The 15,305-nt window shown below is 36.2% G+C and overlaps 1 protein-coding gene across 1 annotated transcript in view; it reads right to left on the bottom strand.

The window, feature by feature from the left end:
* The window catches only part of GOLGA4 (golgin A4), a 66,772-nt gene that overhangs the window by 29,337 nt on the left and 22,130 nt on the right, over positions 1–15,305 (bottom strand). Inside the window, exons 8-14 of the mRNA XM_050915799.1 lie at positions 13,168–13,266; positions 12,502–12,640; positions 10,943–11,130; positions 9,972–10,055; positions 8,977–9,124; positions 2,054–2,232; positions 843–974 (exon numbers count right to left, since the gene is read on the bottom strand). Of these exons, the coding sequence (XP_050771756.1) occupies positions 843–974; positions 2,054–2,232; positions 8,977–9,124; positions 9,972–10,055; positions 10,943–11,130; positions 12,502–12,640; positions 13,168–13,266 (969 nt within the window). The remainder of the gene's footprint in view (positions 1–842; positions 975–2,053; positions 2,233–8,976; positions 9,125–9,971; positions 10,056–10,942; positions 11,131–12,501; positions 12,641–13,167; positions 13,267–15,305) is intronic.

The following is a 15,305-nucleotide window of genomic DNA, read 5'->3' as shown; positions in this document are numbered from 1 at the left end:
TTCCATCTTCTCTTCTTGGGAACCATTTGTCTTCTACTTCTCTTTGTATGAAAAACATAAAGCAATCCAGCCTTTCATTTTGGTTTGTTTACCACGATTAATTGAGAGTAACAACTTAGAGGAATAAAGGTCTGTCCTCACTTGATTCCACTGCTAATGTATTTTTAAGCTTCTGTTCCTTATAATTAAAAAAATAACCTGAGAAACAGGTAGAAAAATATAGTCAGGAAGGGACTGTCAAAGTCCCTCAGTCCTAGTGACCAAGCATCATGGAGGAGCACAAATAAGAATCTGCTAATTGTTAGGTAAAATTATGTGATGATGTAAAGTGGATTACAGCTTATGAAAAAGAGCAAAGAATCCCAATGATTCCTCCCAGCCTGGCCTAGAAGAAAATTCTTTTCTGAGGTCAAACACTATGAATAGTTAACCCTGTTCACATAACACAACACAACCAGACATAATGATACCAACACTTTTCAAATAACAGCCTCATTCTTTGTACCTCTTTTACTCTAGTTGCTGTGGCTAATCGCCAATGATCCAGAGGAAGAAATTATAAAAAACAAGTCTAACAAAAAGAGTTTTCAAAAAAAGAAGTCTTTCCCACAAGATGCAGCTGTTAGTGAGCAGTGATAGTGACTAATTATCATTATTCAGTCTGGATCACTGTATCTGCCTTCCTTTCACATTGCTGAAGTCTCTGAGCTCTTTGACTTTTGGAGGACACTCATATCTTTGAGCACAGAAGGACTCTCACTGCGGAATAGGGTCAGATTAAGACTTCTAGTCCCATCTCACACTTAGAGAAATCTCTTTCTACACATTTTAGGGATACTTACAAGAGCTGCCTTCATCTTCTCCTGGAATGCCTGTTCTTGGGCCTGTAATCTCTCATTTAGCTCCTGATCTTTCGTAGCCATTTCTTTTTTATGGAATTTTTCTAGTTCAGCAACACGCTCCTCTGAAGACTTCTGTGAATCGAAGTCAGAAAAAACTAATTTCAAAATACTAAATAACAAAACACTTTGTATTATTTCTTAATAAGAAAAGCAGTGCAACAGAGAGAAGAAAGCAGAACCATCTCTTTGCTCCCTTTGAATAAGTAACAATCACTTGGAGCGCTTAATATTAAGCCCTGACAGTTCTTATTTTCACGCTTGAAGTTATCCATCTTCCTTCTCAAATCTTTCACAGTTCTACTGAAAGAAACACCACATTTTCTAAAGACTCTTTTACCAAGGCGAACTTAGTGTTTTCAGTTTCAGTTCAAATGTGACAATAAACTGGAAAAGGAACTTCTGTCTGTACCTTTCCCTGTATTCTTGTTATTTCATGAGCCAGAAAGTCAAGTGGTGATACTCTATGTAGACAGCTATCCACAACCTACATACGTGCTTTAAGAATAATGTAATGTAAGATAGTTATTCCCCTAAAGCATCAGTGTAGTCTCTTAGAAAAATTAATAACATAACAAATGTCAACACAAGAACTGCAATTTAAAGGTGTTCAAATTTACAGCTTTGCAAGGCACGTGCAGTACTCCTGCAATTCCTACCTGAATACACCAGATGAAACAAATTTTAGCAATTCTTAACTAGCAAACAGTTTGGCAACAAGTTCTTAAACATCTACACATACTGGGCTAGAATAATCATTAAGAGTACTTAGTATTAAAACCCAAAATCCTGGTGGATGTGTGTGAGCTGACCGCCATTAATTTCTTCTTCTTGACTCCCTTTAAAGTCTCAAGTGTACTTCTAGGAAATAATTTTATTAAATACTGTGAAACAAAGACTAATACTGTTCTTTTTTACATGCCTCTAACGTACTGATTTTAAACTGTTAGAGGAAAAAAAAACCTGTATGGGGACTTCTCCATTTTGTCTTAAGTAAATCTTTAATCCTAGAAATTAATTTTTATAGAATTTATTAAATAGCAAAAATTCTATAACAAAGTTCTGATATACTAATGTATTTTACAACTACAGTTTAACTGTAATTGAATGATTAGATTAAAAGCCAATAATACAGGGTGAGTTTCAGCTTTTACCTTCATAATCTCAACCACCTCTTGTTTCACTCTGGTTAACTCCCGTTGAAGATTTACCCTCTCTTCCTCACTTGCCTTTTCTACTGCTTTGATTTTTTCATCCATTTCTGCCTGCAATTTTTTCCGGGCTTCCTCTGTCTTTTGGGCAATACTCAGAGCCCTCTCAAGTTCTTCAAAAGCTGCAAAGAAAAGAAGTATATGATAGTCGAGAAATATCTATGTCCCTTGACAGAATAACAGAGTTGTCAGTAACTGTAAATTACACGAGTAACAGAAGAATGAACTTAGGCATCCATCAAGAATTCACATGGGTTTATTATCTAGAAAGGAAAGAGAACTGACAAATAGCTGTGAATGTCTTCCAATACATTCTGTAGCTTCTATTTCTTCCCCTAAAATCACTATAAAATACATAAACCATATAAATAAACTATGGCTCCTCTTCTGGCTATATGTGCTGAATAACTTTGAAGAAGAGGAAAAAAGCTGCATGAAGAAAAGGCAATTCACAAGTTGTTCTTCCACTAAAACAAGCAGATGGAAGCATAAACCAGGAATGACTGCTATGCAAGTCAGTTTTTACTGAATCATGAAAGAGTTTTTCCTGAATAGAACACCAAAATATAATACCAGGCACTTTATTTACCTAAGAGTTATTCAAACTGTACAACCTAGATAACCTTCTCTTTAAACTGTGGGTTTGGTGGAGTCCATACAGATGACTTTGCTAATTTCATTATTTCACTATTTACTTTTAATGTAAACTACTATCAATGCAATTCAGAGACGCTGAAAAATGCTTGTGTGTTACAAAGACCGTCTCGTTCTTCTAAACTTTGCAAATAAAGTGTAAGGAAAAAAATATTAAGATCTGCTCCCAGAAAACTTGAATATCTGTAAGATGTTTCAAAAGAACACTCAACCTGCAGTGACGAAATTTATTTACATTTGCATAAGATGCAGAAGTCTGCTGAAACACATTTTAATTTACAAATTGGAAGCAATAATTCTACAGCTTCTTCCCATGCTAAGGAGAAGTATTCTAACATACTTTATTCACTTCATAGAGGATCATTTAGATATAAAAAGAAAGCAAATAAATTCCTGTGTTGTGAGCTGGTTTATTATATTATTATTAATAAATACCAGTATCTGAGTTCCTCACTGAAACTGATGGCAGAACCTATATCGAATTAGACAAGACTAGAATTTGATCACTATTAGGGAAATCTCTTTTCCTGAATAGATCATGAATGTGGAAAACCCCTGCTGCATATCAAAGGAAAATTCAGTCTCAGAACAGTCTACTATATGGTTAATTTTTTGCATAAAAGAACTTTGGCAAAACACCTCTATAAAATTCAAAATCACAGTGCCAATATCAAGACAGTAATTTATCAGAGCACAAAAAACCTAAAAGTATATTATTCTACTATACCCTGGACTACTTGGATACTATTCTGGGAGCAGACAGAACAAAATAATTTTTAAAGTGTTATTTAGTATGCTAAGCTTTCTTCCACTTAGTTCTGTCCCAAAAAGAAAATCATAATAGACACATACATCTCCAGTTTCCTTGATTCACCATTACTTAGTAGGCATTCACAGCAATTCTCATAATCCCCGTTTTTTTGAAACTATCTTTAATAACATTCAGGCATGAGTTTGAGAAGTGAATAATAATTTCCATTCCACATCTTCTGATAACATTCAAAACTGAAGCTTTTAACCACAATCTATACTTTTGAGGCAATGCTGCCAATGGTTTTCAAGTAACTTAATTCCATAAAGTTGCATGCATCCAAATTCTGACCTTTTCCACAATTTTATTCTGTTTTCTGAGGAAGCCTTTCTCTGACTGGTCACAGCAACAATCATGTTTTAGGGCAAAACAGGGTTGTTATTGACCCTGGCAATACCAAAGCACATCATTGTATCCACTTTTTTACTCCCTGGTCTACTTAAATAATAAATACTAAAACTCGTTACAAAAAATTAAGAGCACTAGAGATCATTTCAAACAGCAAAACAGTCTAGAACATAATGCAAGCATGCACAAGGCTTATAGCTCCTTACTTTCCAAGCACAGTTATTCACAGTCCCCATCAAGGCATTTGCCACCTGGGACCCACATGACTCAAGCCCTCCCCCCTCGCCACCCTGGGCACAACTCTGTTACGAACACAGCCTGTGCAAGTGCGTTTGGAGAATGGCATCGACTTCCCTGATGCTCCTCTCAGCCCTAACAAAAGCACGCACAGCCAGCAAAATTGGCCAAGTCCTTCAGTATTACAGCACCATAAATGGCTTCTAAAAAAAAAAAAAAAAACACAAACCAAAAACAACCTACAGACTTTTACAAAGTAGCTTGAAAACAAAGCCTGCAAGTAAAAGATTCAGTTATTTCACTTTTCCATACACGTTTTCTGATTCTTGTTCTGAGCAACATATACTTTATTTTCATTTGAGAAACCTGTTACTTCTGCAAAAGGAAAGAGAACGCATTTGCCATAGCCCACAAATAGGCCAAAGAGAAGATCCAGGTTCACACGAGGATTGACTACTGATAAGCAATAGCTGAGCAACATGCAGTATGACAGCTGCATCACCGTAATCGCAAGCAGGATGCTAATACAAAAGCCAGATAAAAGCTGATGGATAAAACGCCAAGGGGGTATGAAAGCACAAAGAAGCAACACTTCACAGAAACACACTTAGCTCTCTAAAAGTTAAATTATATGCATCTCAGGCACTTTTAGCACTTAAGCAAAACACAACATTTTTATTCAAAGTAGTTAATTCTAGTGTAGCATGACACAACTGAGTTTCAAACGAGCAGAGGACTAAACTATCATCAAGTAGACATAACACAGTCTAAATTATTGTTATTATTTTTAATCTACAGGAGATTTTAATTCTACTGCAGATAAAAGCCTGGAATAAAAGTCTGTGTTTTTATCCAAATACATCTATTCTGAATGCAAAGAGTAAAGGCACTGCCTGTGTTCTTCCCCACCCAGCAGAGCTACTGTTGAGGGAAGATCCTTTAACCAAGGTCCTGGTTAAGTGAAGTCTCACAAAGGCACAGTGGCAAATCAGGAACAGTAACAAGCACACCAACAGAGTCTCAGGCGAGTCTTGCAAAATCCCATTCATGTGACCAAGCCAGACAAACCAGAAACCTTCCTGTGCAGTATATAAATTACACAAAAAGAGCCTGAGCAGAGTTCAAGTGGTGCAAGGTTGCAAAACTGATTTTTAGAAAACGTGTGCTAGAGAGTTGACTGCTTTACATACGCTACTCCAAAGTACCAGTCTCAGTTCCCTTCACCTTGCCTCTTCTACCCAGCATAACACCAGTTCGTAGTGCAAAGACTTCTTGCTTACTCTCCCAGCACTGCAGACGTGTTATCTTCAACTATAGTGCCATCTACTGCTGAAAATTGTGAAGAAAGCACTAAACAGGATGGCAAAGGAGGGATTTACACGTTTTCCTACTGAAGGCTGAGAGCGGGCATCTTGTCAAATGTTTGAGAAACAAAGGTTGAATTCATTTCCTACAGTTGATTTGTGCATCTAGGCAGGATTTTAAATGCACAGTCCAAGCTTTTTGTTTCTCTGTAGAAAGGTGCAAAGCATACGTTAATTAAGCTTGTGAAAGAAATGTCACCTACAAAGAATGGCAAAGCAAAATGAATTTGCTTTCTAAAGATTTTTTGTTTGTTTACTGTACAGAATATAAATAAGTCAATAATCTGCATCCTGAGAAGTCAGAAAGGACTTATACCAAGTAGTCTCAGGAGAAACAGACTTCAGTTTACCAGTAAATTTACAAATACTATAAATAACTTTGTTGAAGTAAAATGTAAATAATCTATGTACATTGCAAAGCATTAAAAAAATCAGTTGCAGTTACTTCAAGTAAAAGTGCCTGAGAAGCACAGAATTTACATTTTAGAGCCCAGTTCAAGCACCCAATGTGTGATGTAAGAAAAAAGAGCCCTTACCCCAGTCCTGTTCATACAAGGCTTGGGAAAGGCACCATGATTCACTTATTGGCATGTGTGGATGCACAAAAACAAGATGCTCTGTGAGATTTCAACATAATGTACCTCTAACTACAAAAAAAATGAACCTCAACTGGGCAGACCAAGTTACAGTTTACACAACACGCACAAAATAAGCATACATATCTCTTCACTATTTCAGTACACAAAAATGCATTAGCATTAAATCAAACACTGGAACATTTCACTGAAGTCACTGAATTATGAAGAAAAAAGCCAGACACGTAACTCTAGGCAAGTTAAAAACATGAAGTGGAAAAATATACCACTTTTTAGCCTACAATATAGCACAAAAGTAAATTCCAAGTATAAGTGTATTATGCTTATCCTTATTTTGCCATAACACAAATGAAATTAACATTTCTACAAATACAATATTTCATGAAGTCAATTCTTCACTAAATCATGATATACAAAAAGAGAAGTCTAGAATTTAAAGTCATCTCACATTAACTATCCAAGAAACAGAACTTTAAATATGTTGACGTCAAATATATGAAACTGCCAAACTCTTAAAACTGGTACAGCTCAAAGGTTGTGACCTAGAAGTAATTTCAGGCTCTCCCAATGTTGATGGTGGTTTTCTCAAATGCCTGAACAATTTAGCTCAACTGCATCGAATTACACTTCCATTGTACATCACAACATTTTTGGAATGCATAAAACCAGGGAAATAATAGGAAAACCTGATAAAGGTCACCTTACAATTTTGCCTATCTTAGAAGTAGTATTAACTAATTTTCCAAGGGTTCCAACATTTATACATGCATGCTTAACAGAGTACAAAAATAAATGCACTCAAAGGTAAAGTGGATGCTTATTCACCATAAAAGTTACCAAAAGTACTCTATATTTTTATTTAAAAGAGAGCATATTTAACACACAGATCTTCCCTAGAAAGTGCAGTGTACTCAACACATTATTCATAAGTGAAATTACTGCTCACTACAATAGTTAATTCTTCCAGGTATCCAGAGCATCATCTCTAACCCATTTTCAGCTTCTGGCTACGCACACCTGAGGAAATTACTGTATTAACCAGAGCATGTAGATATTAGGTCATAATTAAGAGGTTTCCACTGCTTCAAAAAATGCTGTGTTTCAAACAACTATGACAATAACTTTATCTCTACAGAAGTATTTAAAAAAAAAAGTTGAAGAATATTTTAATCATGAAGAAAAGCTTCCTAGTCTCCAAGGACTGAACAAAATCCAACTCTAGCAGGGCTGACTGACTTCTGAAACACGAATTTCCAGAGCTAAAAAGACACATGCAACTTCAAAGGGTAGGAGAGGGGGGCACCTAATCAAAATGTTTGTTACTTTCACAAGATGGATGTTCAAGATGCTTTTCTGTATTACAGCGAATGATCTACCCAAACTAATCTTTAAAATTGAAAGTTCTGATCTAAATCTACGTAGATTTAAAATAAACCCCTATGAACTGTGTTGTTTGAACTTCTCATCGCTTTTCAGGGAAAGAAAATATGCATAAAGTTTTATGCAAACTAACTACATCTGAGTTTCTGCCAAAAGAGTGAACTCCTTTAGATGCCTATGAAAGCAAACTAAATTCTTCTAAAAGAATTTTGATAGATATAGTGCAAAACAATTTCACTGTTTAAAAAACAAAGGTGGGGCAGATTGACCTTTTAACTTAGTTTCAAGCAAAAGGAGAACTGCAAGCACACATAATTTATGTTACCTAATTTCCATCAAAAGCAAACTACAGCATCTAATAGTTACATAACCGCTAGGTTCCAAGCCTGAAGCAAAAGGAATCATTGCTGCTGTTTCACTAAAAAGAAATCAGAAATGCTTCCGTGTCCTGGTTTCGGCTGGGACAGAGTTAACTCTCTTCTTAGTAGTTGGTACAGTGCTGTGTTTTGGATTTAGTGTGAGAATAATGTTGATAACACGCTGATGTTTTAGTTGTTGCTAAGTAGCACTTATCTTAAGGCAAGGACTTTTCAGTTTCCCATGGTCTGCCAGCAAGCAGGTGTGCAAGAAGCTGGGAGGGAGCACAGCCAGGACAGCTGACCCGAACTAGCCAAAGGGGTATTCCATACCATGAAACGTCATGCCCAGTATATAAACAGGGGGAGTTGGCCAGGAGGGGCGGATCACGGCTCTGGCATCAGTCAGCAGGTGGTGAGCAATTGCATTGTGCATCACTTTTTTTTTTTTGTTGTTGTTGTATTCTTTTTCATTACAATTATTATTATTCTTAGTTAGTAGTGTATTTTTATTTTTACTTTAGTTATTAAACTGTTCTTATCTCAACCCACGAGTTTTACTTTTTTCCTTTCCTCCTCCCCACCCCACTGGGAGGGGGGAGCGGAAAGCGGCTGCATGGTGCTTAGTTGCTGGCTGGGGTTAAACCACAACATTCCGCTAGAATTATTGAAAGAAAATGCTTATTATGGTTGTAACACATCCTCTTGTTTCTACTTCTTCTCAAGCTCTTATACACTCACTGCTATGTTTTCTATGTAAAATACTGGTGGCATTATAATGATAAAGTTGCAAGTTTCCCTCCTGAAGTTATACCAGCACAAAACTCTTATCAATCTTTTCTCCTACAAACGGGAAAGTACAGCTGCCCTTCAGCAGCTTCCTTCCTAACTCCAGTTGAATTGATAACACAGACAAACCAGTCAAAAAACATCCCTAAACTCTGCTGACCAGAAGTGAAGTTAGTAATGACACTAGCAGGGGTGATTATGTAGAACATTAGGAAAAAGAGCACCTCTTAATATCCATTCCAAACAACAACTGATGAAAGAGTGCAAAAAGACCATGCTGAAGCTTTCTCATGTTTAAATGTGAAAGCTAATAATCTCCAGAATTTCTTACCAGCTCTTTCAGATCTTTCTTTCTGCTCTTTTAATTCCTCGCCTTTTGTAGTTATTTGTTTGATCCGAGCACGCAGTTGGGCTATCTCCTCCTCCTTCATTTCCAGCGTTTCATGCATTTGTCGCTTTGTCTCTGCAATTACCATGCCCTATGGAAAAGGTCCTTGTGATAAAAAGCTAGCAAATAAATAAAACATATAGCTGAAACAATTTCAAGCCAGGACACAATCCTTGTCAGGAATAAACTTTAGTCTGTTACTACAAGACCAGAGATCATGGTATTTTTCTATGTCAGAAAATGCTAACAAAAAGAAGATAAGAACCGGGATTATTTTGAAGAGTAGCCAAAATTTATCTAGTGGTGAAAAGAACTCCTCCAGCTACTAAGGACCATCAGAAAACTTCCTCCTCCTGGTACAGATACTTTTCTTTAGAATATGCATTCTGTAAACAAACCAAAACTAAAAGCATTGTAGTGTGTGTGCTTCTCCTTAGAGAACATGCACATATAATGAGTGTTAAGTCATGTTGCTTATTACACCACCAGAAGTTACTCCAAGTACCAAGACTGTGATAAAAAAAAATTAAGGAACAAAAAAACTGAGAAACTCTTCATATTTCTAAGAAACTATAGTTACTTTTCCTTCATTTGTCATTTTTTAATTCATTTACAATGTATCTCATCTTCATTAGTGTTTGGGGGGTTTTTTGTTTGTCTGTTTATTTTAAAGCTGGCATTGAGGAGTGTAATCAGCACATTTGCTCCATCCTAAATAACATCATCTTGCAGTATTAAGTATAACCTAACAGACAAATACCCTAAAGTATCTTATACAATAAAATTCTCAGGTAGCTTAAATTATTTGCTCACTAAAACATAAACCAAACCACATCAGACAACTAAGAACAGCTTCTAATACCAAGAAGCCAGATATTGAGTTTTAAACCATCTTCTTCAAAAACTACACAGAGTTTAAAGAAATTTTTTTTGTTTACCTTGTCTTGTTCTAGCTGCTCAATCAAATTCTTTGCATCACGCAGCTGCGTAATCAGTTTAGTCTTCTCAGCCATGTGAAGGTCCTAAAAAAAGACCCCAACCACAAGTTTAAAGCACTGCCATCTGTAAGAAAATACCTTCTTCTAACAAAGAGCTCAGATTTGGCTCTTACCCTGCACTATGCCTTGGAGAAAGAGCACAGAACAGAATCCAGGGAAATGGGCAAGAAACATGCCTAAGGCACCTGCTCCATTACCTGCATCTCGACTTACAAGAGGATCTCAGCAATGCAACATAATTGCTCATAACTGGCCTTGTTCTGGAAAAGGTCCTTAAAATACTCAAGTCCTTCAGAGCTCTTTCAAACTGGGCTAGTGCTTAGAGACCAAGACAGAGAAGAGAATCTGATCTCCATAACTGAAGTTGAGTACAGCTATACTTATCACATTTTCATGTTTCCACTACTATCAGCCACCTTACTTTTACTCCATAATCAGCATTAATGGCCTTAAAAGGAAAATTGAGCAAAATATTCATTTAGCTTTGGGACTGCACTTATGTTATCTTCACTACATTGTGCTCTCCACTGTCCTGCCTTTCTGTGTTTTCTGTTCATTTACATAACTGATGCGTCTTCCACTATGTCTTAAAGGTTTAGCTCTGCTCCACTTTTCTCACTTTACCTCCTGTCTTCTGTGCTAGGACAGTCTTTTCCTCACCCCAACTTCCCACAGCTACTTTATTTCTGATACCATTTTGATGGTTATTCATACAGTAAGGTTTCAAACCCTTCTTTACAGCTTTTTGAGTAATGGCTCAATGTGTTCATTCCAGGTGGGTTTTCACCTTTAACTCCAAAATGTACAGAGACAGTTTGTTTAATGCTCTGCCCTATTAATAAATTTTGAAAATACTGGAGTACTTACTGTGTTTTAGTAGCTACCCATAAAGTTAAGAGCATTTTCCATACCTTCATTTTCTCCAGTTCCTGAAGCCTCTCTTCTAACTGTTCTTGAAGTGCCTCTTTCTCGTTGGTTAATTGGGCACAGCGCTCCTTATGTGACCGAATCATCTCCTTACAACGTTGCAGCAAGTTCTCTTGGCGCTTCACCCTCTGATTAAGAGTGTCCAGTGTTTTAACAGAATCTCCATTACCCTCTACAAGACAAGATACCAACATTATCATATGCACACCGCTTCTAAAACGTGGATCTGTATTCATCGTTCACATTGCGGGTGACTCACAGGTCTCTAAAAGTTGTGAAAAGTCTGCAAAACTTCCTAGTGATGACTATAACTGCCAGACACGTGCTACACATACACAGAATAGTAAATACAGTCTCTCACCACAAATTAATTTACAAAACCGCAGTTACTATACAAGCTTCAAAAACAATTATTCAACAAGGTTTTCTATGCAATTAAAAAGTCATCATGATTTATAAACCTGCCTGCTGCTACTAACAGAATATTCACAGGCAGGAAAAACCATGAAGCAAAGCAAATCACATCTCTGAGGTGCCAAGCACACAGATTCCTGCTTTCCCAGGGCTGGATATGACATCAATTCTAAAATATCCAGGCTGGCAAGACTACATTCAGCAGGACAAAGGCCAGGTTCAGCATCTTTCCGAGCTGTACTCCTCTATAACTAGCACATTGGGTAATATTTTACTGTGTGTTCTGCTCTAATGCCCTGGAGGTTGTAAGAGTACTTGGCATGAAAATAGGATCAGACAAATTCAGAGGTTCAGTTCATGACCATAAGTCTCATACACTATGGTCCAGAAGCAGACTCCAGCACAAGAAATGTCTTGAACCCTGATTCTTAAGGACTGGACACTTACGTTGTTTTCCAAGCACCACAAAAGACAGGACGCTGGATAAGAAAATCTCTGATCTAACCCTTCTTATCATCCTAACATACAAAAATCATGGCAGATACTGAACAAAGATCATTTCAAGATGCATGTTCACCTCTGTCTGAACCCTACCTTTTATGAAGGATACCAATGAATGACACTTTCATTATACATCAGCATTATAATGCCCCTTGCTCAGTAATCAAATATACACAACACTGGGAGTCCCATAACTTGATTATTCAATAGCATGAATATCTAAATTGATCTTTGCTTTTACTTTTTCCGGGGGGGGGACACACACAATAGACTGGCAACTGGTCTCCTCTCTAAATTCCAGGGACAGGTCCTTGCTTATGGGGGACAGAATCTCTTAATCATATTAAGTGGGGATAGTAACAACCCCTACCGGCAAAGGCAATAATTACAATACTATCATCATTATTGACAAAGGCAAGACATATCAGATTTGAATTCTTAGGAAAATTTAGTATCTTAGAAGGGTTATCCTGTCCTCTAGCTACCACACTGTTTCCAAAACAATTGTCTCCTAGAAAATATATCCTTACTATGACATGTTCAGTCCTAAGTATTGTTACTCCATCGTAAATAACAGCAGGCTTATTCCCCAAAATTCAAGATCTCTTGAAAAAGCCGCAATACCTACCACTGCTTCCTGGTTCCACAGTATTTTCTGTACTGATTTCTTTTGTTGGACTTTGAACTTGTGGTTCAGATTGGATATTTGGATCAGGCAATTCAGCGCCTATCTGACCACTCTGTAACCTCTGTTTCAGCAACGATACCTAAACAAAATGTTCTTTTTGTTAAAAAAACCAAAGATTCTAAGTAGTTCATGTTTTCATCTTCAAGACTAGAGAGAGTTAAATAAAATTGGTATCAGAAAGCAGAGAAAGGAAAAATCTGTCTGAATTTTTTTAACATTTTTTAAAATCAGAATTACATTTCCAATTAACAAAAATAGTATCATTATGAGTGGAGAAACAAAGACCAATTAAGCAAAACACAGAAATTTTGCCAAAGTAATTTTAGCTCAAACATCTGCTAATGTTATGTTCATGATAACAAAGACATTACAAAGGTATTTAAGCGCAGATCAAACAATCATATTTAACATGAGTGAGATTTTACAAAGGTATCCTCTACCACAAAGATGCACTTAATTTCTAGATAACCATAAATTCTCAATAAGCTTTACAACATCGCAGCAATTATAATAAAACACGGACATGCATTATAGGAAATACATAATTAAAAAAAAAAAAGTAGGAAGAGCAGTTTTAAAGAACCTCTGCTGGGTAAGGTATCTTACCTGAGTTTGCAGGACACTAATAAGTTGATCCTTTTCTTCTAAGGAAGCATCAAATTCCTCTTGGAGATGTTTCTTAGCTTGTTGATCCATCTGGAGCTCCTGAAAATCATAAACAAACACGTCTTCAATGAAAACTGAAATGTGAATTTAAAAGGCTTATCAAAATATTATGAAATAATATTAAAAATACCTCTTCGCAGTTGTGACCCCAGAATACAACCATAAAGTGGATATTTCTTTTACTATACAACATTCCACACAACATAATAAGAACATCCCATTATAATACCAGCATTAAAACAGCAAGAGTCTAGATTTGATGCAGAATTATCAAGGATTCTTTCTTCCTAAAAATAAGTTTGGGTAGGGATCACTTCAAACCTGCTCCTGAAAACTGTTTTACATGCACACATTTCTCCTGGAAGTTGAAGACTGTACTTCAGTAAACTAGATTCCTCATTTAGCCACCAGATTAAGTCAACATAAACAGCAGAAATGTAAATTTCTCTTATGCTCATTCAATATGCTATTCCTCATATTTTTATTCCTCAAATGTGTCTCAAATGAGAAAGCCAGAGAATGCCAAAGAACTTAACTATGTGGCTTTACTTGCTACTTACTTGCATTCATTTGGCTGAACACCTCTAGAAACTTGTACATGTTGCCTAAATGCACTAGTAGTATCTACATAATCTTATAAAATACTTGCCTTAGGGAGGTTTCTTTTATTTACTTCCTATGCTTTTAAAGTTTAAATATTTTAATTTCTTTAAATAATTATTGTTCTAATAGAAAATAAATAATTATATAATAATTAATTTCCCAAACTTGTATTTTAATTTTTTTTAATTTATATATATACTTCATCCATATATATCTTCCCAGTGATTCACCCCAGGAAACTAACGCTTCTATGACCATTATTCTGCAAAGATCACTTGTGTAAGCAAGCATCACCTATAAACATGGGTGCTGTTAGCCAGGCAAAGATAAAGGATGACAGAAAGAGAACAAAAGGATGAAAAAGCAAACAAGACACAAAACACAAGGTACTGGATGTTTCCTGCGTTGCTTTCCTCCAACTCTGAATCTTGCTTTTATGCTCTCTTGCTACCTATCCCTTACCTCCACCAGTGAATCTTGGCTGTCATAGCTGAGCCTGATACCAGCTTTGAGAACCACAGCTGCGTGAGCTGAGCCTGCCCAGCCATGCACAGGCAGGACAGTCCTGGAAGGCATCACTGGGAAAACTATTCCTCTCTTCCCAAGTAACTATATCCACTTTTTAACCCTGCATTGCCTCAGCTACTGATCACATTTCTGCCTTATGCTTCTGAGCTTTAGAAGCAATTCCTTCCAAGCAAAGCAAAGCAGCTCAGTGGAAGAACAAGTGCCGAAGAGATTTACTGAAACCAACACAGAAATAGTCCTCTTCGGATTCCAAAGCCATTTCTGATCCTTGTCTGAGAAGAACACCACTGAAGATTGCTGTTGAAGAATTACTCTTAACAGGAGAAAACTAAGGTAAGCAAAAGACACGATTTCCAGGGACTATTTCACACTGTCAACTTGGCCTCAAAGTAGACTTAGTTTATTCTTACATGGCCCTCTTGTCTGATTCAACATATTTATGTGGAAAATGGACTGTATGATGAAGAAAATGATTTTTTAAATTAATTTCTGATAACAAATTATTACATCAATGAATTATTTTGTGCCATTTTAGCTTCCACAATGGAAACATATCATTTTATTTGTAATTTTTCTTTTAAGTCTGTTTTACCTAATGCTATAACACTTGGGCTTCCAAAAGACCAAAAAACTACTTTTTGAAGTTTTTCAATCAATAAAAAAGAATTTCAGTGTTAGATTTGAAGGAATCTTTAAATCTACAAAATTTATAAGAATGAAATTAAATTTTATGCCAAATACATATACGAATTGATATATATATAAAAATCAGAAAAATATATATATCTATAACATATATATATGAATCAGAAAGACTATGACAGAAGAAGTGAAAAATAAGTACGCACACATCCAACCCTTTTTCATAATCAAAAGCTTTAACTCTGGTATATATATGCCTTCCAAACTTTACCAAGTACCAACAAGCTGGAAAACTAAACGTACTG

The sequence above is a fragment of the Gymnogyps californianus genome, chromosome 2 (assembly GCF_018139145.2).
Source record: "Gymnogyps californianus isolate 813 chromosome 2, ASM1813914v2, whole genome shotgun sequence".
In the NCBI taxonomy this organism is placed as follows: domain Eukaryota; kingdom Metazoa; phylum Chordata; class Aves; order Accipitriformes; family Cathartidae; genus Gymnogyps; species Gymnogyps californianus.
Note: the sequence above shows the minus strand (reverse complement) of the source record. Positions and strands in the feature narration are given on the sequence as shown.